The sequence below is a fragment of the Pan troglodytes genome, chromosome X (assembly GCF_028858775.2).
Source record: "Pan troglodytes isolate AG18354 chromosome X, NHGRI_mPanTro3-v2.0_pri, whole genome shotgun sequence".
Lineage (NCBI taxonomy): Eukaryota > Metazoa > Chordata > Mammalia > Primates > Hominidae > Pan > Pan troglodytes.
The window spans coordinates 116,488,123-116,515,383 of record NC_072421.2 but is presented as its reverse complement, the minus strand read 5'-3'; the positions used below and the strand labels follow the sequence as shown (position 1 = coordinate 116,515,383).

The 27,261-nt window shown below is 42.1% G+C and overlaps 1 protein-coding gene across 5 annotated transcripts in view; it reads right to left on the bottom strand.

Annotated features, from left to right (window-relative positions):
• The window catches only part of LONRF3 (LON peptidase N-terminal domain and ring finger 3), a 44,577-nt gene that overhangs the window by 3,469 nt on the left and 13,847 nt on the right, over positions 1–27,261 (bottom strand). For 4 of the 5 annotated variants that reach the window (XM_001135253.6, XM_009439559.4, XM_529131.7 and 1 more), the window contains 7 exons: positions 25,931–26,195; positions 25,043–25,133; positions 9,407–9,521; positions 6,421–6,542; positions 3,695–3,853; positions 2,467–2,629; positions 1,312–1,461 (listed from right to left, as the gene is read on the bottom strand). In XM_001135253.6, coding sequence (XP_001135253.1) covers positions 1,312–1,461; positions 2,467–2,629; positions 3,695–3,853; positions 6,421–6,542; positions 9,407–9,521; positions 25,043–25,133; positions 25,931–26,195 — 1,065 coding nt within the window. Of the gene's footprint in view, positions 1–1,311; positions 1,462–2,466; positions 2,630–2,682; positions 2,789–3,694; positions 3,854–6,420; positions 6,543–9,406; positions 9,522–25,042; positions 25,134–25,930; positions 26,196–27,261 lie in introns of those variants that run through there. The other variant, XM_009439562.4, reaches the window with a different exon arrangement.

The window sequence follows — 27,261 nt, the reverse complement described above, 5'->3', positions numbered from 1 at the left end:
GCTGATCTGTATCTTTTGCCTAAGGGAGAACGCTTCCCGGAAGGTGAAGGGGACCATTAAGCTTGATCGTGAGTTTGCTCAGAGGTATATGCTGCAGTCCTGACTCATCGTGGCCCAGAGCCAGGAGCTGGGTCACAGGAAGCACTAACTGGCCTTTCTCCCTTGAAAACTCATGATGCCTTTGCATGGGGGGGGGAAAGAAGCCACCTTTGTGGTCTGAGGAAAGCAAGACATTTCATTTAGGGAACAGACTGGTGTCTTAGAACCTCAGAATGCAAGAGGAAGAGGGGGCTTTAGAACCCTCCTCATGTCAGAGATGGGACAAAAGTTGAGAAAGGGAAAGGAATCTTCCCAAGGTCATACTGCTAGTGAGGTAAGCAGGACCAGACTTTTGGTCAGAATATGCATATTGAGATTTTTCTTTTGTGACAGAGTTGGGGATGAGCATAAGTAAAGAATCAATGTAGGAGAGCCAGCTTGGAGCACAGGAAGAGATGGTGGTGAGGAAATATGTGGTTAGGATATCTCCAGCCTTATCCTAGAAAGACAGTATTCCCTGATTTATTCCAGGCAAGCAAAGCTTAGTGAAACTTAACCATCTCCACTCTCCTAGAGAGCTTCTGATCTGCAGCTTGATCTTGCAAATAGGCCTATCCCCCAGGAAGAACACTGATCAGTAGAACCTAACAAACTACTGTCTAGTATAACTCAACTAACAGTATTTAATGATGAACAGAGCTGTTCAGCCCTGGTGAGGACAATAGCAAGGGTCTAGACTTGCAGGGCGAAGCATAGATAGACCGAGGCACGAAAAGTTTTTGTGGTCTTGCAGTTGTAATCTTATAAGGGTAGCTGGCCCTATCCCCTAGTTCCCAAAGCAATGAGGGAGAGGGTTATGAAGTTACCTGAAAGCAGCAGCTTTTGGTCTCAGCTCCCAGGATACCCTTCTCTTAAGTCCTGGCCTTTGCATGTAACTTGTCACCCTAACATTACCATGGTGTGAATCTGGACTCCCATGGAAGGTTCTTCTGTTGGTGATATCTATGTTCCCATTCTCTTATCTTACTTAGTTCTCAAAACCTGCCTTGGATCCAAGTTCCTACTGCTTTACTTTAGTTACCCCAATTCTAACTTGGGATCTTTTTGGTCTTACTCATGACGCTCACTGTGCAGCCAAACAACACCAAATTAAATCCATCTTCCTCTCTGCATTCGATGTGCTGAATGGCAGCGACATACCCATCTAATCACAAACACTAGGCACTCTCTTCTAGTGGGACAACCCGTTTAAAAATAGACATTTTTCTATACCTGAGGATCGGCGTCTTTCTCCGGCATGGGACCAAAGTGATTGAGTATCCGATTCTTTAGGGATAATTTGAGCGAATGAAACCACAATGACGCTTGCTGATAGACACAGTTATGTAATCCCATGAGCTCAGCACAATCCTCTCCCTGAACCTGAAAGTATCAAAGTGGAAGTGAAACATTCTGTACCCTCTCCATCATTCCCAGAGTCACTTTTGACACCTGATTCGCTTTGAGCATCCATCCTGCCTTCCTATGGGAAGGCTCACCCATTCAGCTTTCTCCTTTGCTTGATGTGAAATGCCCCTTAGTCAAGTGCTGGACAGTGTGTAGATACTGCTGACCATGGAGGAAGGAGAAAGGTTCAGCTGGGTAGATTAGCTGAAACAGCAAAACATGCAGAAAACCAGAGATTCAAACCGGCCTGAGTGGAGGCATGTGGTTAAACCAGGTTATGCTGGTCCATGCCTTTGCCCTTTTCATTTTTACATCTGTTTTCTCATTACTTGCTGGAAAAGACACAGGAGTATGTCAGTCTCAGCATGTAACTATCTTGGTCAAACACATTTACTCAGTCATCAGATATTTATTAATCTACTATGTAACAAATGTAAATATAAATGAATATAGGATTATTTACCTCTTCTTCCACCCATTACCTCAGAAAACCAAGGATTAACTAGATGTGTCATCTTTCTGCCTTATGGGATGATGGATTATTGGGAAGGGCTCTTAGCCAGGTTACGTACTTTAAAATACAAATGCATGTGTGGATCTATAATTGTCTCAAAAGAAAAAAGTTTAAAATATACATAAATCGATAGATAAAATATATATGTATAGACCCACCCCAGATCTATTCCTTGCAATCTTTGGCAGAGACTTAACTCCCAAGCTGAATGAGCCCCAGGGTTGATCTAGGATAGCATTTCCTATGCATGAATGCAACTCAGCAGCTAAGCAGAGCCAGGACAGTAGGCGCCCTCACTGCCATAGTGCAACTGGACAGCAATCCAGCAGCATTCAATGTTGCTGCAGCAATTTGGTGTGAAATCCCAAGGCCCTCAAGGGTTCTGAGAAATCCTTTCACAACTATCTTTGTGTATCAAGTTACAAGGATAGCCTGGCTTTGGGATTCTTGGCACTGGCCACCCTTACCTTTTGGTCTTCAATGTATTCAATGTCGGCTGTGTTGTAGCCATCCCGCTGGCTCTGATGGAGCACCCTGAAGCGCCTCTTGCCTATGCTGTCAACCACTGAGCGGCCATCAGCAAAGAATCGAACATTTCTGATCTCTAGGATGCAGCCATATTCTGCAAACCTGTTTATTGAGAATGGAGTCGAGAGACTAAATCCTTGATGAGTTCTGTTTCCCTGGGCTGGCACCCAGCCATTTCTGTAGCCCCATGCTGTGGCTCAAGGGACTTCTGCCTATTTTCCTGTCCCTGGGTTACAGCTTCAATTACACAACAGGCAGTGCCTGTGTGAAGAAAAAAAATTCGTAATGTATTCGTGTAACTGCTACCATTTATTGAGCACATACTATGTGCTGTGCCAGTGCTATGGTTTGAATGTTTGCCTCCTCTACAACACATTTTGAAATTTAATTGCTATTGTAACATTATTAAGAGGTGGGACATTTAAGAGGTGATTAGGCCTCCACCCTCATGAATGCATTAATGCTGATATGGTGAAAGTAGAGTAGGGTTGTTATTAATATAAAAGGGCAAGTTTGACCCCCTTCTTTCTCTCTCTCTCTGTTGCCCTTCTGCCATGCCCTTCCACTATGTTGTGATAAAGGAAGAAGGCCCTTGCCAGATGCCAGCACCTTGACCTTGGACTTCCCAGCCTCCAGAACCATGAGAAATAAATTTTGATTGTTCATAAATTATTAGTCTGTGGCATTCTGTTATAGTAGCACAAAATGGACTAAGGAAGCCAGGAACTGTGCTCAGCATTTTATGTACATTATTAACTCACCAATCTTCCAAGCAAACCCAATGAGGTAGGTACTATTATTGTACCCACTTTACAAATAAGGAAACTGGGATACAGAAAGGTTAAATAGCTTGCTCAAACTCAAACTTGCTCCAAGGCTGCAACTAGATAATGAACGCAGGCAGTTTGACTCCAAGGCCCACATTCTTACAAGTTTTATAACATATACCACCTGTTTAACCAAATATTAATTCTAGGGTTCTTTAAATAGACAGCCTCTCACATGGTAAACTAACCACCAAAGGGACAATGATCCTTACAAATGCTCATATTCTTCAGTTGGCTAAACCTCATGAGCTAGGCCTCCCTGTCTCCTGGGAGTACCCCAAAGTAAAACAGAAATCCCTCATTACACAACCTCCCTTTGCTCGCATGGCTCCTCACTTACCCTTTGACAGGATCTCCAAGGCACATGCCAAACTGTCTCGTGCCTGTCTCAATGCATCTACGAATCATCAGGCGGTAACAAGGCTCAAAGATGTGCAGGGGACAAGGAACGGTGGGATAGGCAATAGTACACACGAAAATAGGCACATTCTTATTAAGGCTGTCAGAAAGAGAAAATGACAGGGATCTCAAAGCAATCGGACAGAACACAAAAATATTGGTCAAATGTTAGCATGTGATACTCCTGGGGGAAGGCAGAGACACCAAGTTTGTTTTTTGACAGTGTCACTTGCCAAAGATACATCAAGTTTTGATGGCTAATAGAAAAATATTGAAATGCAATTGATAGTGTGGGCTGAGTCCCATGATCTGATGCAGAGGTTAGCCTAAGGTCTAAGAAATTAAAATTGGCATTCTACACATTTTAATTTGGCTGAAGAAGTTCTCTAGTATCTTAATATTGTGGATGATAGCTATAATTCATATTTTTTCTTTCTTTCATGCTCTCCACTCAAAACAATCTTTTCAGGTGTTTTTCAGGCTGCATGGGGAAGGTTGCTGATGATAGAAGTGGACTCAGCTCTCCAGAAGGGTGGTGGAAAATTCTCTGTAAGGTCCCTAGGGCATCTCAAATTTGCAAGGACCCCAAAGAACCTGCAAAGGAGGCACAGCTGAAAGGAGGAAGGACCAAGAGATAGGCAAGAGTAATCCAGCCCAGTGATGCTCAAATGCTTCTTTGCATCAGAATCAACAGGGGCTCTTCAATCAAGATGACTTGGACACCACATTACCAGAGATACTGATGCATTAGCTCTGGAATTGGGACCCAAGGGTCTTTCTTTTTCTTTCTCTTTTTTTTTTTTTTAAGCGGAGTCTCACTCTGTCACCCAGGCTGGAGTGCAGTGGTGCAATCTTGGCTCACTGCAACCTCCACCTCCCGGGTTCAAGCAATTCTCTTGCCTCAGCCTCCTGAGTAGCTGGGATTACAGGTGCATGCCACCATGCCTGGCTAATTTTTGTAATTTTATTAGAGATGGGGTTTCACCATGCTGGGCAGGCTGGTCTTGAACTCCTGACCTCAAGCAATCCACTGGCCTCTGCCTCCCAAAATACTAGGATTACATGCATGAGCCACCATGCCCGGCCCTGCCTTTCAATAAGTACCCCCAGAGATTCACACACACAACCCGTTGGGGAACCAAAACAGAGCCAGCTCCTCTGGGATCCTTGTCTTATTTGTCTAGTAAATCCAACACAGGAACATCTGAACCTAAACCTATCAAGAAATATAAGACCAACTGCCCAAATCTCAAAAGGATCAAGTTCAGGATTCATTTACATAGAAAGCCCTAATACATCTCAGTATTTGTTAATAAGACCTTAAATGAGATTTGAGATGAGGGCTCAGAGAGGCTCAATGCTAATTTACAGATCAGAAATAAAGATAAAGATCCCCCGAGTAGTTCCAATGTAAATTAATGAGAAAAAAAAAACGATTTCTAGTTTCTGAGAAAAGCATTAGTCTAAGTGAGGAGTGCATTCAAACAAGCCACTGGCAGAGTTTACGAATGTTCTCTACACAGTGGGCATGAAACCAGAACCATTTTTGCTGTCAGGAACCTTGCCTCTGGAATGCTGTTAGGATTCTACTGCGGATGGAGGGAGGAGAGGGCAGAAGCAAGAGAGGCAGAAATTAGTGATTGCCTCCTGCTTTTTCTGCTAAGGGAGCTGTTCTTACAGCCAGGCAGAGTGCTGAGAGCCTCAATGACGCCTCTGCCCCTCCCCTTCACCTCTCACATTACCTGTGCACGGCAGAGAAAGCGCTTGACAAGTATTAGTATTATTACCATTAATTAAGTGCTTACGATGCACAAACTCATTTGATTTTCATAAGAAGTCCATGAGGTGGCCAGGCATGGTGGCTCACGCCTGTAATCCCAGCACCTTGGGAGGCCCAGGTGGGAGGATCACTTGAGTTCAGGAGTTCAAGACCAGCCTGGCAAACATGGTGAAGCCCTGTCTACTAAAAAATACAAAAATTCGCTGGGCATGGTGGTGCATGCCTGTAATCTCAGCTACTCGGGTGGCTGAGGCAGGAGAATCGCTTGAACCCGGAAGGCAGAGGTTGCAGTAAGCCAAGATCGTACCACTGCACTCCAGCTTGGGTGACAGAGTGAGACTCAATCTCAAAAAAAGAAGTCCATGAGGTAAGAACTCAAGTTATTAAATTATTCTCAAGCTACAGATAAGGAAACTAAGGCCCAGAAAGGTTAAATGACCTGCCTAGGGTCGTGAAGTAGACTCACTTTGAGGTAGAACTGGGTCTTAAGCCCGGTTCTGGTTGACACCAAAGTTCTTAACCTCATAGCAACTCCTTATGTATCTGAAAACAATCTTTTGGACATTTCGTTAAGTTCCCCTGTTTATGCTACTCCAATTTACTCTTGCCAACAATACCCTGTTACTGGGGGCAGGGCGTACCCTCATCACTGGTTTCGCTTATGCTTCTTCAGTGGTATGCTGGTATGTTTAACAACTGGCTCTCTGGGTGCAGCGGAAACCCTGGTTTGTAGCACTTGCCAATTTCCATGGTGTAAATACTCTCACCATAGCCAATTTCAAGCAGCTAGCATGACATCACTAAGTTGGAAGCTGGGAAGTAATGTGCACATTCAGCTCTCATGAGCTGGTATGAGTGAAACAAAACAGAAATATGCATATACATACTTAGAAAGTTCTTCCATTTCCTCTTCATAAAGCTTCCTTCGTTCCTTCAGTTCTTCTGGAAGGAATTTAGCTATGAGCTCCTCCATTATTACATTTTTGCTGTATTTTCTTGATGCCAAGCACTATATGGGGGGAGGCAATTAGACAATATGCAATTAGGTAATACGCAGCAATCAGCAAAACACTTCTGATGTAATCAGTGAACAAGTCAAATGACCCACATATTGGAGTAATCTGGACCCACAAATTAGCAGCTGTTACCATCATAATATATGTATTTTCTGGATGTTACTTTCATTTAAAAAAACACACATGCAATTGATTATCTTTATAATTAGAAAAAAATTTTTAACAAGGGGGTAAAACCTGCATTGAAGTTTTAAAACTCTCACAGTTTTTCTGAAACACTGAAATCAAGATCATGTTCTTGTCCAAAAAGTAGGGTGGGGGGAATTCTTCCCTTTCCATTTTCTGATGATTGTATTTACAAGCTCACAGAAATTGTCTCCATCTGGGATATGCTCAAAGTTAGTGGCCAAAAGTTTCAGGGAACTAAAAAGCAATTTTCAATCACTGATCCTTTCCTGCCCTGTCCCACTCCCAGCCTAACCCAATGCTTGGCTTCTGGATATTGCCAAATATACCTATTTTTTCTCTTTTAATTTTAGTTTAAAAAAACAAACAGCTAAATATTGATTTGCCTATTTGCCTTTCTAATATACCATCTAGGTATCACTGAGATTAAAAGTCATGATTTCAAGAACTGGACTCAGGCTCAATTGTCACTGTTACTCTCCTCCCAAACACCCCTGTCCGATGCATACCCAGGGATGTTTAGGTAGTGGGTATTTAACGGTGTGAATCAAACAACTGATGTTAAAACATCTGCAGAGAATTGCTTGCTATGGAAACTACCCCTACAGTCCCAGCAGGGGGAGCGCCTGAGTATAAAACTGTTGGCTTCAAACAATTTTGTTCCTTTCTCAGTATGGGCTGTGTCTCTATTCTGCAGTGAAAATGATTGGAATATTTAATTCTATGTAAAATGGTGCAAGTGTGACCCTATGTGAATAAACAGAGATAGATAAGAATATCTTCTAGACCCCAAGTCCTGAACTCTATAGCATCTGTCTCCAGGATGCCTTATCTGCCACTGTCACTGCCATTGCCTGGCTATGGGAAAATCAACTGCATTTCCCAGTCCCAGTTGTGGGGGATAAGCATTGACTGAGGAGGTAGTCAGTCTAAAAAGTAGGTGACTCCTCTGCTGATACTAAAACAAAAAGCCAGAAAAGGCACATACTAAAATGTTAACTAACAGTGGTTTTCTCTAGGTACTGAGCATATGGGTAGATTTTTCTTCTTTCCACTTAATCTGAATTTTCCAGTGCTACAACAACACAGATGTATTATTTCAGTATAAGGATCAAGGACTTCTCACCTACAATCAGGCCTGCAAATCCTACAACTTTATCCAGGGAAAGGTATGACATTGACCCTCCTCCCAATCCCAACGCATACCCTCAGGGCTACCAGTGATGATGATTTCACTCCATTCCCTTAATTTAAATACTGGGGTGATGGTAAAGCTCAACATGTGACTTCTCTTGACCTGTAGTCACCTAGAGATAGCCTTGCATCTCCAACCTCTCCTCAGGAATGACAGGGGTCAAGGAACATTAACACCGATTGTAAAATGTGGCAGATAAGTCCCTGAGGGAGGGAAAACAAGATAGATTCTCAGGTCTTCTTTATCTGTAGGAAATTCCTTCAGGTTCACTTGAAAAACAAAGGTGGGAGTCTGTGTGATTAGTTTTAGAGAACCTGGAAGTCCTAGAGGGCTGCGGTCTGCTAAATTGGCTTACTGCAAAAGCTCTAGGGCTTCCAGGTACAGTGGCTCCTGAGGGGTTGGACAAGGATCACACTGAAGTTCTGTGAGGTTCTCTTCAAGCCACAGAATAAACACTGATGATAAGGGAACATCAGGGCTTACCTAGTCCAATCCTAGAGGGGACAAAAGATTTACTCAAGATTACAGTGTATCAGGTGCCACGATGACATTAGAACCAGGATCCAAGTTTATCATCTATTTAATACTTTCGTTTCCAACACAAATTAATTTCCCTACTTACACTGCATAAAAAGCTGCATGTTGCCTCATTTTCCTGAAGGACTTTATGGAGAGGGGGACAGTGGCTATAAGACAGGAGAAATAGGCTGGGCGTGGTGGCTCATGCCTGTAATCCCAGCACTTTGGGAGGCTGAGGTGGGTGGATCACCTGAGGTCAGGAGTTCGAGACCAGCCTGACCAATATGGCGAAACCCCATTTCTACTAAAAATACAAAAATTAGGCCGGGCGTGGTGGCTCACGCCTGTAATCCCAGCACTTTGGGAGGCCGAGGCGGGTGGATCACGAGGTCAGGAGATCCAGATCATCCAGGTTAACACGGTGAAACCCCGTCTCTACTAAAAATACAAAAAATTAGCCAGGCGTGGTGGCGGGCGCCTGTAGTCCCAGCTACTCGGGGAGGCTGAGGCAGGAGAATGGCATGAACCCGGGAGGCGGAACTTGCAGTGAGTGGAGATCACATCACTGCCCTCCAGCCTGGGCGACAGAGCGAGACTCCGTCTCAACAAAACAAAACAAAACAAAACAAAAATTAGCCGAGCGTGGTGGCATGCGCCTGTAATCCCAGCTACTTGGGAGGCTGAGGCAGGAGAACTGCTGGAACCCAGGAGGCGGAGGTTGCAGTGACCCGCGATCACGCCACTGCACTCCAGCCTGGGTGGGAGAGTGGAGACTCCGTCAAAAAAAAAAAAAAAAAGACAGTAGAAATAGATGGTTTGAGGGAGTAATGTGCCCTACCACAGTGCCGTGGCTGGGGGTCCAGTTGAACACTGTCTTAGTGCCCAATTCCAAATAAACTAAACAAAACAAGAAAGAAATACTGATTTAAACCAAACAAGAAAGAAATATTGATTTACCTGTGAAAGACCGTCTTTGCACAATGGACACTTTGCGTTGTGATCTAGGCATCTTTCTAGGCATTTTAAGCAAAAAGTATGCCCGCAAGGTGTTGTGACTGGCTCATAGAATAATCTGAAATTTAGGAATCAAAATGGAAGAAAACTGCAATAAGACCAAAAATAAAAGAGTGACTCAAAGCTAAGTTTTTAAAGCATTATTTAGAATATTTTAGGGTGGGGGAGGAGTTCTTTTTAAAAAGTCGCTATTGTTATACTTCAGATAAACATTTGCCTTTCATTTTTGAGCTGGATTAAAATACATTCATTAAAGTTTAGGGCATAGCTAGATCATTTTGTAACATCAATTCTAGTCTATCTCTTCTGGGGAATTCAGATTTTTTGCCCTGTCTGGTCCAAGAAAAATAGAGATTAATGCACAGAGTGTCTGGATAAATTCCATTCCGAAAATATTTAGCCAACCTGTTCACCTGAGTATATGTAAACACACACACACACAAACACACACACACGCACACACATTCTCTCTCTTACACATTTACCCATTTAAGCACTTTACATCATATTACCATGGAAAAAAACCGTTTGCTAACCTTGATTCCTCTTTTCGTCTAAGCAATGTTAATGCCTGAAGGATATCAAAATTGTACCTCTAACAAACATAACTGCCTTTTATATAGATAATTTTCATAGGGGCAGGAGAATAGTATTGTTAGTGTGCTTACTGATATAGACTAGATATGGATCTATATTGATGCACATACACACATATATACATACATTTACATGTGTACATACATATATATACATACATATACTTCAATTTGGTACTATTTTAATTCCTTGGGGAGAACAGGATATTTTCAAAGCAATGTGGGAATCCTTTTATAAATTTGTTCTGTACCTTCAGAAATTAATGGATTTACTTTGCTTAAAAAAAGGCTCACCTGCAGCGAGATCAGTGAGTGAGGGTAGCTGAAGATGACCGTTGAGGAGTGGGGCTTGCACTCACCAAGAGGAGCAGCACAGGAAGAAGGGAAAGACCCCTGCCTGACCAGCCTATTTTCACCTCACAAGAGTGTTCAGTGGAGAATCAGAGGCTGCCAGCTGCACGGCTCCCTCGTGTGGCCAGGAGGTGCACCAGCAGCCTGGCCAGCACTGCCAGACTGAGTAGAAGAAGCAACATGCCAGCTGAAAAGTACTTGAGAAGAAACTGAACTCACTAACTAGAATGAACCTGAGGTCCACAGGGGTTGAAGTTACTTGTCTAAGTGTGCACAGCCAACTGTTGACAGATGAAAGTCTATCCAACTTCCACTTCAGTCATGTGCCTTTTCTATTACAACAATAATTCTCAACCATTGCTGCGCATCAGAATCACCTGAACAGCTTTATCTTTAAACAGCTTTACTGATGCAAAATTGACATAAAATAAATGGAACAGACGTAAAGTGTACAATTTGATAAGTTCTGACATATGTACACACTTATGAAACCATCGCCACAATCAAGATAGGAAACATACCCATCCCTCCCAAATGTTTCCTCATGCCCCTTTGTAAGCCCTCCTTCCTGCCTCCCCCAATCACCTGGGGAGCCTATGAAAACTCTAGATGCCCACTACAGCACCTACAGAGATTCAGATCAGTAGGCCCAGTGTACAGGACAGGCATCAGAAATTTTTTTTAAGCCTCCCAGTGGTTTTAATGTACAGCCAAGGTTGAGGATCACTGTGTTACACAATCCCATTAATCTCTGCATAGGCAAACTTACTGTATTGGTCTTCAAATATCAGTTACGTGTGGAGCAAAAAAACCCATACATTGTGAAGCTCCACTGGCTAAAGTTCCAGATTCAGCAGGTCAAGGAGACCAGCAGAAATGGGATATTTTTAACAAGCCAATGGAGGTCTGGAGGAGGAGAGAGACTTTTCATGTATTCAACTTTTTGGTACTTTTTGAATTTTATGATTCTGTTTAAAAAGTAGTTAATTTGTTTAACAAATTAATTAAAACTAATAAATTTTAGTTATCAAATTGGCCAAAAAGCAAAGTTATTTAAAAAAGAAAAACTATTTACTATGGAGGTCTCAGTGCACTAAGGCAAGAAAAAAAATGAGAACTGGAGAGGAAAAAAACAAATCTGTCATTATTCACAAATGATATGATGGTGAACTTAGAAAAATCTAAAAGAATCTACAAATGATTATTAGAATAAGAATAGAATTAACAAAGTTACTAGATAAATACACACACACATGCACACACAATTATAGTTCTATATACCAGCAATAGACATTAGAAATGTCATCATCTTAAAGATAACATTTGCAACTCCTTTTAAAAATCAAGTGTCCAGGAAGAAATCTAACAACAGTTGTAGGAGACCTCTATTGGAAAAAGCTACAAACACCTCACTGAAAGAAATTAAACAACTAAGTCCCAATAAAAAACCTCAATGGGTTATTTCATTTGTTTATTTTTGTAGAACTTGACAAGTTGATTTCTAAACTTTATAAGGAAAAGCAAAGGGCCAAGAGCCAAGATACATCTGAAGAGCAACGATGTGGGAGGACTCACTCTACCAGATTACAGAACATATAAAGCTGCAGTGATTAAAACAGTATATGACTAGCACAAGGACAAATAGACTCGGGGAACAGAACAGAAAGCCCAGAAACAGATCCAGACGTGGATTCTTGATTTATGACAAATGTGCCACTTCAAAGCAGATGGGGGAAAGATTTTCAATACATAAATAGCATTCTCAATAAATGGTATTAGGAGAGTTGGCTATCTATAGGGGGAAATGAAATTGAATCATCTCTCATATCATTCGCAAAAATCAATTCCATGTGGGCTGTAAAAATAAATGTGAAAAGCAGAACAATAAAACGTTCATAAGATGAAATAGCCAGGCACAGTGGCTGGCACCTCTAATCCCAGCTACTTGAGGCGGGGGTGCTGAGGCAAGAGGATCGCTTGAGACCAGGAGTTTGACACCCCATGTCTCAAATAAATTAATTAGTCAAATAAAAGAAAATAAAGATAAAATAGGAGAATATCTTTATGACCTGAAGGTAAAAAAAATGAATTGTGACCCTGTCTATAAATGAAAAGATTGATAATTTTGACTGTATTAAAATGAAGAGCTTTTGGCTGGGTGCAGTGGCTCACACCTGTAACCCCAGCACTCTGAGGCTGAGGCGGGTGGATCATCTGGGGTGAGGAGCTCAAGACCAGCCTGGCCAACATGGCAAAATCCCATAAAAATTAGCAGACTGTGGTGGTGCATGCCTGTAATCCCAGCTACTGGGGAGGCTGAGACAGGAGAATCGCTTGAACCCAGGAGGTGGAGGTTGCCGTAAGCCGAGATTGCACCACTGCACTCCAGCCTGGGCAACAGAGTGAGACTCCATCTCAAAATAAAAAAAAAATAAATAAACAAGAAGAAACGCTTTTAAGTTCATCAAAAAATGTCATTAAGAGGGCAAAAAGGCAAGCCAGAGTAGGAGAAGGTATCTGCAACACATACGACTAGCAAAGAACTTGTATCTAGAGCATACATAGACACCCTAGAAGTCAGTAAGAAAAAGAGAAGGAAGCCAACAGAAAATGAACAAACACTTATAAGCACCAGCAGATGTAAACAATGTTTATAGCAATGTTGTCCATGATATCCCCTAACTAGATACAATCCATAAGAGAACTGATAAACAGACTGTGGTGGATTCATATAATGGGATATTATACAATAATGAAAGTGAACAAACTTCACCTATATGCAATAACATGGATAAATCCTAATACTTAGTAAAAGAAGCCAGATTGAAATAATAAATTCTGGATAATTCAGTTTATATAAAGCTTTTACATAGGCAAAACTAGATTGCATCGCCTAGATACACATATTCGGGTAGTAAAGCTATAAAGAGAAACAAGATAAAAGTCAAGATAGTGGTTGGGGTAGGGAGGATAGTCCTGATTGGGAAGAGGCATATGGGCAGCTTCTTGAGTCCTGGCAATATTTTACTTCTTGAACTGAGAGGGGTTACATAAGTATCTTCTCTACAATATTTTGTTAAGAGAACATATTTATGTTTTATGCACTTTTCCACTGTGTGTATTTCACAATTTAAAATGTTTTTCAAAAGTGTGATTTGGAACCACTGCTGTGATCTAATTATCAGAGCAGCCAAACCAAAATATCTCATTTCCTTGGTAACTTAGTCCTGTGAATCTGAATGCCTTATATTATTTGATGGTACTAATGATGAAGATGATTGATGAATCTGTATCTACAACTAATATGCAAAACCATTTTTCCTGAGAATTTTGCAATTGGGCCTATCGTTCATTTAAGAATGTAACCTAATGTAATCTATCTAAAATAACAAAGATATAGCTGGCTAATTAATTGCAATAAATACTGACATTTAGTGAGCAGATGAATAAAACACACACAAAAGGACACAGCAATCTCTTAGCAAAAGCTGTGATTAAAATGCCCCTGACTGAGTGGTAGCAAACATAAATGCGGCCACAGATGCTGCATAATTATTCCTTTGAAATAGTTCAGGGTTCAGATGCTTAGAATACATTACACTTTTCAATACTCAATTCACTTCTATATTTAGGGCTACTCTGCTTCTCTGCACAGCCAAAGTGACTGGAACAGATGGAATATATTTTTCTGGCTGTATTTCTTGGTGTGTCAATACTTAACTTTGTATATTAAGAGGTGGTAATTATGATTAGCTTCATTATACTACTGAGAAAATTTAAACCCAGACAGGTTAAAATAACTTGCCTAAGATCACACAGCTAGCTGGTAAGTAGCAGGGCTTTGGGATGTCAGGTCAGATCTGACTCTCGAGCCCATCTTTCTTCTTCACTCTATGATGCGGCAACAAATGTGTGCATGTATTTCTGCATCCAAATAGACATCATCCATCTACATGTAGATGCACACACTCATATGCACATTTTCCTCCCTCCCTCTCTCCTCTCTCCCTCCTTCTGAAAAAGAGAGAGACAGAGAGAACTTGACTAGAATTTTTTTACCACTTTAGGTAACGATTTCAGAAAACACATCCAAGAGGTATTTATAAATCAGAGCAGGGCCAGATTTTCACACAAAAAAACATTTTACATTGTTACAGTGATGGAGTAAACAATAGCAATAATAAATGCTTTCAGTTTGATGTCAGCCCAGATAAAATGTTTGGCTTGTCTGGAAATAGCTATCTTTTCCCACCAGTTACATCCTTGTATTGTTTTCTTTTGCTATCAAATGAGAGCAAAGAGGAAAGGAGGAGGAGAGGAGGGAGGGGAGAAGGAGAGGGAGAAATAGGGAGAGAGAGGGAGGAAGGAAGAGAGAGTGACAGTGAGAGAGAGAGAGAGAGAGAGAATGAGAGTGAACTGACAAGATCCTTAACACCAAGCTACTTGAGTAGCTAAAACTAGGTTAAATATGAAGCTTCTTGTTAGAATTGACAAAGAGGTCACTGGGCCATTAGATAACTGGTTCAAATATCAAACATTCTTACTGCATATCTCAAAATGTCTTTGTCACCCCAAAAGTTCTGCTCCACAGCAGCCCCAGAGGTGGCCCCCAATGGCTAAGGTATCCACACGAGGCAAATATCAAAGGAGAATTTGCAACCACTAAGGATTGAGGAGCAGAGTTCTTAAGGGTTGAAGTTAGGGGGTAACTTCCCTCAACAGAGCTCTCCCAGTTCAGCAAGGGAGACCTGGAGATTGGAATGGTCCTCACTTACACACCTCCGATTATTGTTCCATTCACTCTTTTCACCCTTTTCCCTGTGGAACTTACAACCTGCTTCTCCTAATTTTCTCTCTAGAATCCGTGTATACAAATTCATACTCTAACTTGTTTTTCTACCAATGCAGCACCATGAAACTGGATTTCATACTAAAATCTTGCACAAGTAGTACAAATGTCTAATTTCATGACCTCCACAGATTGTTTCAGACACTTTCTTTACTCTCAGACACTCTCCCCCAAGGACACATGAGGGTAATAAGAGAACCAATCATATTCCTAACAACAAGAAAGAGAAGAAAAACACTGGAGAGGTGGAATCAAAAGCTTTGTCAAGGCTATCATAATTCAAGCTGAAGCATGTGTTTGAAATAGCCTCTGTCAACATCCAATGTCTAACTTATAGACAAACCCTGTTGGAAAGGTAACTACATGCTTCTGACCGACGGCTGCAGTTTTCAGAACCTCAAGATCCAAAGTTCTTTCTAGATTTAGTAGGTTTCTTATCACCATCAAGCAGTGAGAGGCCAGCTACAACTTAGCAGTGTATGCAATGGCTACTCCAGGCACAGAGGGTTTTGTTTTGTTTTGTTTTGAAGTCTCACTTAGAACGGAGGGGCAGGATAAGGGAAATGATGGCTTTTAAATTTCGAGTGAGCCAACTAGAAGGGGGTCTTATCCTCTTGGTGTTTATTTCTTGGACCAAATTTTGAGACCTCCTCCAAAGCCCCCTGTTGAGTTCAAGGACAAACAAGATGAAAGGGAGAAAGCAGAGGAACAAAAGAACTTACACCTCAGGATTCTTAGTTTTCAGAGAAAACACAAACAGGATGAGTCTGTATGTTTGATTTCTTGTCCCCTGGATGTTGGGGGGAGTGTTAAGAAGGATACGCACAACAAAGACCTGGTCTCTGAGCAGGCTAAGTCAAGTCTACTCCACAGCGCACATCATGGGCTTAGAGCCACAATAGTGTTACCTGCAGGAGCCCATTGCTCTGCCTGGAAGCAGGATTTCTCTATCTTCTACCTTGGCTTTGCCAGAACCCACCTGCCATTCTATCATGAGGGGGTGAGGGAAGTAGTGAAAGGAACCTGCTCATTTAGCCCCTCCCACCCTAGCCCACTCCACCCACACCAACTCCTGACAGCATGGGAGGCTTGCTTTGAGTGCTTCAACATTCCACCTGCTGAGTTGTTTGTTATCAGGTCTGCCAAAGCTTATGAGAAAATCTGGCACCTAAAATTTTTTTTAAGAGAAAGAAGGTCCACATTTCAGGTAACGGCTGTGTTACTCGTTTTTAGTCATCCAACAACAATCATTCAGAATACAAATGCACATGATCGATATGAGAAGCATATGTGCTCATAAAGGGCGAGGAAATATCTGAGCAGTTTCTGCTGGCTGGATCCCACCATGTAGTGTATGAAAATACTTTTTTAGGGCCAGGCATAGTGGCTTATGCCTGTAATCCCAGCACCTTGGAAGGCCAAGGCGGGTGGATCACCTGAGGTTAGGAGTTCAAGACCAGCCTGACCAACATGGTGAAGCCTCATCTCTACTAAAAATACAAAAATTTGCCAGGCAGGAGGCTGAATTGCCTGAACTGGGAGGCAGAGGATGCAGTGAGATGAAATCACACCACTGCACTCCAGCCCGGGTGACAAAGTGAGACTCTGTCTCAAAAACAAAATGAATTTAACTTTATTTTTAAAAATGAAATAAATAAAAAGACTTTTGTTATATTTTCTCTTGGGTCAATCTTCTTAATTTCTGTTTTTAATTTATTTTATTTTTCCGTAAGTTATTGGGGTACAGGAGGTATTTGGTTACATGAGTAGGTTCTTTAGTGGTGATTTCTGAGATTTTGGTGCACCATCACCCGAGCATTATACACTGCACCGTATTTGTAGTCTTTTATTCTTCACCCCCTTCCCACTTTTCCCCCCAAGTCCCCAAGTCCATTGTATCATTCTTATGCCTTTGCATCCTTATAGCTTAGCTCCCACATATCAGTGAGAACATACAATGTTTAGTTTTCCATTCCTGAGTTACATCACTTAAAATAGTCTCCAATCTCATCCAGGTCACTGCAAATGCTGTTAATTTATTCCTTTTTATGGCTGTATAGTATTCCATTGTATATATATACCAGAGTTTCTTTATCCACTCGTTGATGGGCATTTGGGTTGGTTCCACGATTTTGCAATTGTGAATTGTGTTGCCATAAACATGCATGTGCAAGTATCTTTCTTGAATAATGGCTTCTTTTCCTCTGGGTAGATACCCAGTGGGATTGCTGGATCAAATGGCAGTTCTACTTTTAGTTCTTTAAGCAGTCTCCACAGTTTTCCATAGTGGTTGTACTAGTTTACATTCCCACCAGCAGTGTAGAAGTGTTCCCTGTTCACCACATCCATGCCAGCATCTACTGTTTTTTGAGTTTTTTATTATGGCCATTCTTACAGGAGTAAGGTGGTATCTCAATGTGGTTTTGATTTGCATTTTCCTGATCATTAGTGATGCTGAGCATTTCTTTATGTTTGTTGGCCATTTGTGTATCTTCTTTTGAGAATTATCTATTCATGTCCTTAGCCCATATTTTGATGGGATTGTTTTTTTCTTACTGATTTGTTTAAGTTTGTTGTAGATTCTGGATATTAGTCCTTTGTCAGATGTATAGATAGTGAAGATTTTCTCCCACTCTGTGGGTTGTCTGTTTACTCTGCTGACTGTTCCTTTTGCCATGCAAAAGCTCTTTAGTTTAGTTAGGTCCCAGCTGTCCCAGCTATTTATCTTTGTTTTTATTGCATTTGCTTTTCGGTTCTCGGTCATGAAATCCTTGCCTAAGCCAATGTCTAGAAGGGTTTTTCCAATGTTATCTTCTAGAGTTTTTATAGTTTCAGGTCTTAGGCTTAAGTCCTTAATCCATCTTGACTTGATTTTTGTACAAAGAGATGAGGATTCAGTTTCATTCTCCTACATGTGGCTAGCCAATTATCCCAGCACCATTTGTTGAAAAGGGTGTCCTTTCCCCACTTTGTGTTTTTGTTTGCTTTGTTGAAGATCAGTTGGCTGTATGTATTTGGGTTTATTTCTGGGTTCTCTATTTTGTTCCATTGGTCTATGTGCCTATTTTTATATGAGTACCATGCTGTTTTGGTGACTATGGCCTTATAGTATAGTTTGAAATCAGATAGTTTGATGCCTCCAGATTTGTTCTTTTTGCTTAGTCTTGCTTTGGCTATGCAGGCTCTTTTTTGGGTCCATATGAATTTTAGAATTGTTTTTTTTCTAATTCTATGAAGAATGATGGGGATTGCACTGAATTTGTAGATTGCTTTTGGCAGTATGGTCGTTTTCACAGTATTGATTCTACCCATCCATGAGCATGGGATGTGCTTCCATTTGTTTGTGTCGTCTCCAATTTCTTTCTTTCAGCAGTGTTTTGTAGTTTTCTTTTCTTTGTTTTTTTTTTGTTTTTTTTTTTGAGATGGAGTCTAGCTCTGTTGCCCAGGCTGGAGTGCAGTGGTGTGATCTCTGCTCACTGCAAGCTCCGCCTCCTGGGTTCACACCATTCTCCTGCCTCAGCCTCCCGAGTAGCTGGGACTACAGGTGCCCGCCACCACGCCCAGCTAATTTTTTGTATTTTTAGTAGAGACAGGATTTCATTGTGGTAGCCAGGATGGTCTGGATCTCCTGACCTCGTGATCTGCCTGCCTTGGCCTCCCAAAGTGCTGGGATTACAGGCGTGAGCCACCGCACCTGGCCTGTGTTTTGTAGTTTTCTTGTAGAGGTCTTTTGACTCCTTGGTTAGATATATTCCTAAATATTTTATTTTTTTGCAGCTGTTGTAAAAGGGGTTCTTGATTTGACTCTCTGCTTGGTCACTGTTGGTGTATAGAAGAGCTTCTGATTTGTGTACATTAATCTTGTATCCAGAAACCTTACTGAATTCTTTTGTCAGTTCTAGGAGCTTTCTAGAGGAGTCCTTAGGGTTTTCAAGGTAAATGATCATATCGTCAGCAAACAGTGACAGTCTGAGTTCCTCTTTACTGATTTGGATGCCCTTTATTTCTTTCTCTTGTCTGATTGTTCTGGCTAGGACATCCAGTACTGTGTTGAAAAGGAGTGGTAAGAGTGGGCATCCTTGTCTTGTTCCAGTTCTCAGAGGGAATGCTTTCAACTTTTCCCCGTTCAGTATTATGACAAACCCACAACCAACATAATACTGAACAGAAATCAAAACAAAAATCACATGATCATCTCAATAGATGCAGAAAAATCATTAAACAAAATCCAGCATCGCTTTATGATTAAAACTCTCAGCAAAATCAGCATACAAGGGACATACCTTAATGTGGTTTTCTTTTTTTGGTTGTCCTTTCCTGGTTTTGTTATTAGGGTGATGCTGGCTTCATAGAATGAATTAGGGAGGGTTCCCTCTTTATCTTGTGGAATAGTGTCAAAATGATTGGCACCAATTCTTCTTTGAATGTCTGGTAGAATTCTGCTGTTAATCTGTCTGGTCCTGGACTTCTTTTTGTTGTTGTTAGCAATTTTTAAGTTATCATTTCAATCTTGCTGCTTGTTATTGGTCTGTTCAGGGTATCTCATCCTTCCTGATTTAAGCTAGGAGGATTGTAGTTTTCTAGGAATATAGCCATCTCTTCTAGGTTTTCTAGTTTAAGTGCATAAAGGTGTTCATAGTAGCCTAGACTAATCTTTTGTATTTCAGTGGTGTCAGTTGTGGTATCTCCTGTTTTATTTCTTAGTGAGGTTTTTTGAATTTTCTCTCTTCTTCCCTTGATAAATCTTGCTAATGGTCTATCAATTTTACTGATCTTTTCAAAGAACATTTTTTGTTTCATTTATCTTTTGTATTGTTGTTGTTGTTTCAATTTAATTTAGTTCTGCTCTGATCTTGGTTATTTCCTTTATTCTGCTGGGTTTGAGTTTGGTTTGTTCTTGTTTCTCTAGTTCCTTGAGGTGTGACCTTAGATTGTCTGTTTGTGCTCTTTCAGACTTTTTGATGTAGGTGCTCAGGGATATGAACTATCCTCTTAGCACTGCCTTTGCTGTATCCCAGAGGTTTTGATAGGTTGTGTCATTATTGTCATTCAGTTTGAAGAATTTTTTAATTTCCATCTTGATCTTGTTTTTGACACAACGCTCATTCAGGAGCAGGTTGTTCAATTTCCATGTTATTTGCATGGTTTTGAAGGTTCCTTTTACAGTTGATTTCCAGTTTTATTCCACTGTGGTCTCAGAGAGTACTTGATATAATTTCAGTTCTCTTAAATTTAGTGAGGCTCATTTTATGGTCTATCATATGGTCTATCTTGGAGAAAGTTTCATGCACTGTTGAATAGAATGTGTATTCTGCAGTTGTTGGATAAAATGTTCTGTATGTATCTGTTAAGTCCATTTGTTCCAAGGCATAATTTAAATCCATTGTTTCTTTGTTGACTTTCTGTCTTGATGACCTGTCTAGTGCTGTCAGTGGAGTACTGAAGTCCCTCACTATTATTGTGTTGCTGTCTATCTCATTTCTTAGGTCTATTCGTAATTGTTTTATAAATTTGGGACTTCCAGTGTTAGGTGCATATATGTTTAGGATTGTGATATTTTCCTGTTGGACAAGGCCTTTTACCATTATATACTGTCCCTCTTTGTCTCTTTTAACTGCTGTTGCTTTAGAGTTTGTTTTGGGCCGGGTGCAGTGACTCATGCCTGTAATCCCAGCACTTTGGGAGGCCGAGGTGGGTGGATCATGATGTCAGGAGTTCAAGACCAGCCTGACCAACATGGTGAAACCCAGTCTCTACTAAAAATACAAAAATTAGCTGGGCATGGTGGCGCGTGCCTGTAATCTCAGCTACTCAGGAGGCTGAGGCAGGAGAATCGCTTGAACCCGGTGGCGAATGTTGCAGTGAGCTGAGATCACACCATTGCGCTCCAGCCTGGGTGACAGAGGGAGACTCTGTCTCAAAAAAAAAAATTTTGTTTTGTCTGATATAAAAATAGCTACCCCTGTTCATTTTGGGTGTCCATTTGCATGAAACGCCTTTTTTTCACCCCTTTACTTCAAGTTTATGTGAGTCTTTATGTGTTAGGTGAGTGTCCTGAAGGCAGCAGATGGTTGGTGAGTTCTTATCCATTCTGCGGTTCTGTATCTTTTAAGTGGGGCATTTAGGCCATTTACATTGTTAGTATTGAAATGTGGTGTACCGTAGCATTCATTGTGCTCTTTGTTGCGTGTGTACTTTGGTTTTTGTTTTTGCTTTTTAACTTGTATTTTTGTTTTATAGGTCCTATGTGATTTATGCCTTAAAGAGGTTCTGTTTTGATGTGTTTCCAGGATTTGTTTCAAGATTTAGAGCTCCTTTTAGCAGTTCTTGTAGTGGTAGCTTGCTAATGGCAAATTCTCTCAGCATTTGTTTGTCTGAAAATGACTATCTTTCCTTCATAAGTGATGCTTAGTTTCACTGGATACAAAATTCTTGGCTGGTAATTGTTTTGCTTGAGGAGGCTGAAGATAGGTCCCCAGTCCCTTCTAGCTTTTAGGGTTTCTGCTGAGAAATATGCTTTTAATCTGATAGGTTTTCCTTTATAGGTTAGCTGGTGCTCTGTCTCAGTTCTTAAGACTCTTTCCTTCATCTTAACTTTGGATAATCTGATGACAATGTGCCTAGGTGAGGATCTGCTTGTGATGAATTTCCCAGGTGTTCTTTGTGCTTCTTGTGTTTGGCTATCTAGGTCTCTCACAAGGCCGGGGAAGTTTTCCTCGATTATTCCCCCAAATACATTTTCCAGACTTTTAGAATTTTCTTCTTCCACAGGTACACCGATTATTATTAGGTTTGGTGGTTTAACATAATCCCAGACTTCTTGGAGGCTTTGTTCATATTTTCTTATTCTTTTTTTCTTTGTCTTTGTTGGATTGGGTTAATTTGAAGACCTTGTCTTCAAGCTCTGAATTTCTTTCTTCTACTTGTTCAATTCTATTGCTGAGACTTTCCAGGGCATTTTGCATTTTTAAAAGAGTGTCCAAAGTTTCCTGAATTTTTTATTGTTTTTTCTTTAAGCTACCTATTTCCATGAATATTTCTCCCTTCACTTCTTGTGCCAGTTTTTGGATTTCCTTGCATTGGGCTTTGCCTTTCTCTGGTATCCCCCTGATTAGCTTAATAACTAACCTCTTCAATTCTTTTTCAGGTAAATCAAGGATTTCTTCTTGGTTTGGATCCATTGCTGGTGAACTAGTGTGGTTTTGGGGGGGGTTGTTAGAATAACCTTGTTTTGTCATATTACCAGGGTTGGTTTTCTGGTTCCTTCTCATTTGGGTAGCCTCTGTCAGAGGGAAGGTCTAGGGCTAAAGGCTGTTGTTCAGATTCTTTTGCCCTACGGGGTGTTCCCTTGATGTAGTACTCTCCCCCTTTTCCTATGAGTGTGGCTTCCTGTGAGCTGAACTGCAGTGATTGTTGTCTCTCTTCTGGGTCTAGCCACCCATAGAGTCTACCCGGCTCCAGGCTGGTACTGGGGGTTGTCTGCAGAGTCCTGTGATGTGAGCCATCTATGGGTCTCTCAGTAGATAGATACCAGTGCCTGTTCTGGTGGAGGTGGCGGAGGGTGCAATGGACTCCATGAGGCTTCTTAGCTTTGGTGGTTTAATGCTCTATTTTTGTGCTGGTTGGTCTCCTGCCAGGAGGTGGTGCTTTCCAGAAAACAACAGCTGTGGTAGTGTGGAGAGGGACCAGCGGTGGGCAGGGCCTTAGAACTCCCAAGATTATATGCCCTTTGTCTTCCACTACCAGGGTTGGTAGGGAAGGACCATTGGGTGGGGGCAGGGCTAGGTATGTCTGAGCTCAGACTCTCCTTGGGTAGGTCTTGCTGCAGCTGCTGTGGGGGATGGGGGTGAGATTCCCAGGTCACTGGAGTTGTGTACCTAGGAGGATTATGGCTGCCTTTGCTGAGTCATGCAGGTTACCAGGGAAGTTGGGGAAATACAGCAGTCACAGGCCTCACCCAGCTCCCATGCAAACTGAAGGGCCAGTCTCACTTCCACCGTGCCCTCCCCAACAGCTCCAAGTCTGTTTCCAGGCGGAGAGTGAGAGGGACTTGAGAACTCGACGGAGGCTATTTGCCTCCCAGAGTATTTGGGGTGTCTCCTGGGTCCTGCAGAAGCAACCCGCTTCCTTCAGAGGGACTGTGGGCCCTCTCGGGATTGCTGGTTTGTTCTTTAGTCCATCTGGAGCTCCACAGCCCTCCCCGCAGGACCCGCCAGCACAACGAACAGTGGCCTGCCAACCGTCTTAATTTTTGTGCAAATATCTCAGCCTCCTTTTAATGCTCTTTTGGAAAACAGACACATTTGTGAATCTGCTAAAGGATGTGGACCTTGGCCTGGAAAACCCACATACTTTAACATACAACTTCGAGACATTCATACATCTATTAGAATTCATATATAGAACATCCTCAGAGGTCCATAGGCCCAAAGTTTCCTTCTGGACCTCTGGTCTACAAGGAAAAAAAAATAGTTAACATTTACTGAGTATCTATTATATGCCAGGCACTATTCCAGGTGTTAAACAGATTTTTCTCAATTAATCATGACAACCCTATGGAGTAGGTACACTGTTCTCTATTTTACTGACAAGAAAACAGTAGCAGAGAATGTCACTTGCTCCATCCAGGTCAACAGCCAGTAAATGACAGAGCAGGGAGCCTCTCCTCTAAGCCAGTAAGTCACAGCTGTGAAATCAAAGACATGTAAGCAATTTTAAAAAATTGTGTATGGTTACACACACCATAATCATAGCCTCTTTCTTTTGGGGTGGGGGAGCATGTGAATAATTTGCCTCTCCAGAGATCTGAGAAAGTAGAGATGATGTGGCACTGTTTGGTGGGGAGATACTTGGCTAAGTATCTCAGGCCCACCACTAATATTCATGGCACAACACAAAACAAAAGCTAGTCAGGCCCACCACTTGGCTTCCCAAGAATAGATCTGTGGCGGTGACAGTAGTCCTTGAACTTTGAGCTCTTGACCATGTAACTGAGATTAGTGCTGGGATCCAAAATTTAAATTATCTCTAGGGGCTAAGAATGTAATGCAATTGTGACACACAGGTTGGAATAAGGCAGTTGGGTGGCGGGGGCATGGTCAACTGGAGAGTACATGTCCTGTCTCAAGACATTCACGTTTAAGAAAAACAAACCCCATGAGGGCCAAACAAAAGACATATTCAGACTGGGTGCAGTGGCCTGTAATCCCAGGACTTTGGGAGGCCCAGGCAGGCAGATCACTTGAGCTCAGGAGTTTGAGACCAGCCTGGGTAACATTGTGAAACCCTGTCTCTACTAAAAATACAAAACTTAGCCAAGCATGGTGGCACAGGCCTGTAATCCCAGCTACTTAAGAGGCTGAGGCACGTGAATCGCTTGAACTGGGGAGACAGAGGTTGCAGTGAGCTGAAATCGCACCACTGCACTCCAGCCTGGGCAACAGAGCAAGACTCTGTCTCCAAAAAAAAAGACATCAAAAAAAAAAAAAAAAAGACATATTCAGACATATTCAGCCCAGTGGGCCATCAGTTTGTGACCTGTGAATAGACTGTTCCCTTCCCACTCTCCAGGTTTTTCCAAGTCAGGAGCCAGGAATGCAGGGAATGCAGTCTGTGGGAAGGGGACACAAGCTGACCCATGTGACAATCAACGTTGTGATTTCCATTCCGTTAGAGCTATGCTTTTTACATGCTAACCAACCCAGCAGTAGGTCACTAGCAGAAAGGTCCAGACACCAGAGATGAAGAAACATCAGGAAGTAAATGATAGTACACAGGACGTACCTCATACATAGAGCGCATTCAAGGTCAGATGCGTCGAAAGATGCAAGTGGTAAACTGAGAGCAGGTTTGTCCTCCTGATCAGTGGGAGGATCTGCGATTTAGAAAGCAAGAAGTCAGCGCTGGAGCCACCCCGGTTTCATAGATAGTACTTCTGAGGCAAAATAATCCAATGCGTTTTTCAGTTTGCCACTCTCACCACCACCTCCCAGAGAGTTGATTTAGTGGACACCTGAGCCGTTGAGAATGGGACACTCAGAAGTAGGCTCTCAGAGGTTTCCAGCAGCCCCAACAGAAAGAGAAATGCAAGTCAAAGAATGTCCAGGAGCCCTGGGGACTTCATTCAAATGCAACATGCACCTCTGTCAACAGCAGAAGCTACAGCAACTCAATGGACTGAGCCAGGCCTTCAAAGCTAAAACTGAATCTTGGCACTGCCAACCTCTCGTGGAAAGATAGCAAGCCACAGCTGCTGCTTCTCACATGCCTACCTATGGGAACACAACTGGGAATGAGCAGGGTGAGGCCTGACCTCACTTTCCTCATCCTGCATTCCTAGAATGGGGATGGGGGTAGCAAGAGGCTGACCTAGAAGGAAGTGGCATCCCCATGGGTATGGGATGTCATTAGTTGATACTGTGCTTGACCTGATGCCTTGGCTTTCCATTATATTAATAATTAGTATTGAACACTTTTTACAGTGTGCTAGGCACTGTACATGATCTCACAGAAGCCTCATAGCAATCTCTGAGGTCACACAGCTAGTAAATGCCAGAGCTGGGCCCCACACCCAGAGCCTAAGGAGCCCCCAGACAGAAGTAAGTAACTTGTATATATTGGTGAGCCCGGGGATCTCCTCCAAGCTACCTTCTCTCTGGGTAGAGCCAGTACCTTGCTTGGAGGCTTTATTAGGCATCCCCGTTTCTTCTTGGGATTCAATCTGGCAATGTTTCCTTTTCTTTTCCTGGCATTTTCCAGTCTTGCTGGAAGTAGCTTTTGGAGAGGTAGCATCCCACTTCTCCTCCTCTTCTTCCTGGTCTTTCATGTGGTGCTGCTGACCATCCCCCTTCACTTTAGCTGGGTCCATCAGACTGCTGCCATCTCCCCTGGCTGCTGCTTCCTCCTGACTAGAACAATGTGGGAGCTCCAGATTGTCCTGGATGAAGAAAGGGCCACATATCAGAATCTTCTTAGGACCAATATTGTCCTCTCATATTCCTACCCAGAGGAACAAAGGGAAACTATAGAGTCCTGATCCCCACCCCGAACTCATAGTGGACACAGAGCTCAACTTGGGGGCCGTCATAAGGCATTATTTCCTACTTCTTTTCTGCACAGTATCTGCAACCAAGGCATGCCCAGCTTGGGTGGAGTTAGGGAACTTCCTTAGGCAAGGACAGGAAGGTATGTAGGAGGAGAGCCTCCTTGGGCAGGTAGGTGCAAAAAGGGGAAATGCCAGGGATAGGCACCAGTTCCCCTTCCTATAAAATCCTTCCCCAGTAACCACTTTAGCAAAACCAAGGCAGGCAGTGAGGGCAGATCCTGCCACTCAATAGTTCCTCTCGCCCTCACTGCCATTCACGGCCGTCTGCGATCCCCAAACTCCAGCTCCAAAAGGACTTTTGGTAGGGCTTTGGCACAGGTCTGTTCACAGGCCTTCTAAGTTACCTCATGCTCCAGGGCTGTATGTTACACTGGTCAAATGAACAAGGTACAAACTATTCCTTTTACTAGATTTGGGGTGAAAAGCATTAAAAAAAAAAAAAAGACAAAATCACCTGGCAAAAAAAATCAACAATGTCTCTAGCCTTTTCAAGAATATTTTCCCAGGAGATGGATATTTGAAAAAGGATTTAGAAATAAGTGCAATAACAACATGTTTATGCAGATTTACATGGAGAACCCCTCTCTAATCTAAACCCATAGTCCATAGGTCAAGATACTCATCGTGTTGTTTCCCTCTAACCCTACCAAAAAAAAACTGGCAGACAGGTGAAAAAGGGGAGCATATAGCTGGGAGAAAACAATGAGGTGAGGAGAAAAATAATATGGGTTTTCTCTGTGTCTAACTTGGGAGTTGGGGTTTTCTCCAGCACTACAGCAATACTACAACCTTGACTTTCCATGAACCCAAGGCATTGGCCACTCAGGAGTATACTGCTTTGCAAAGCAAAGTTTGGGTGGAAATCCAATCCTTGTTCCCCAGCTGGTTGACATTGGAA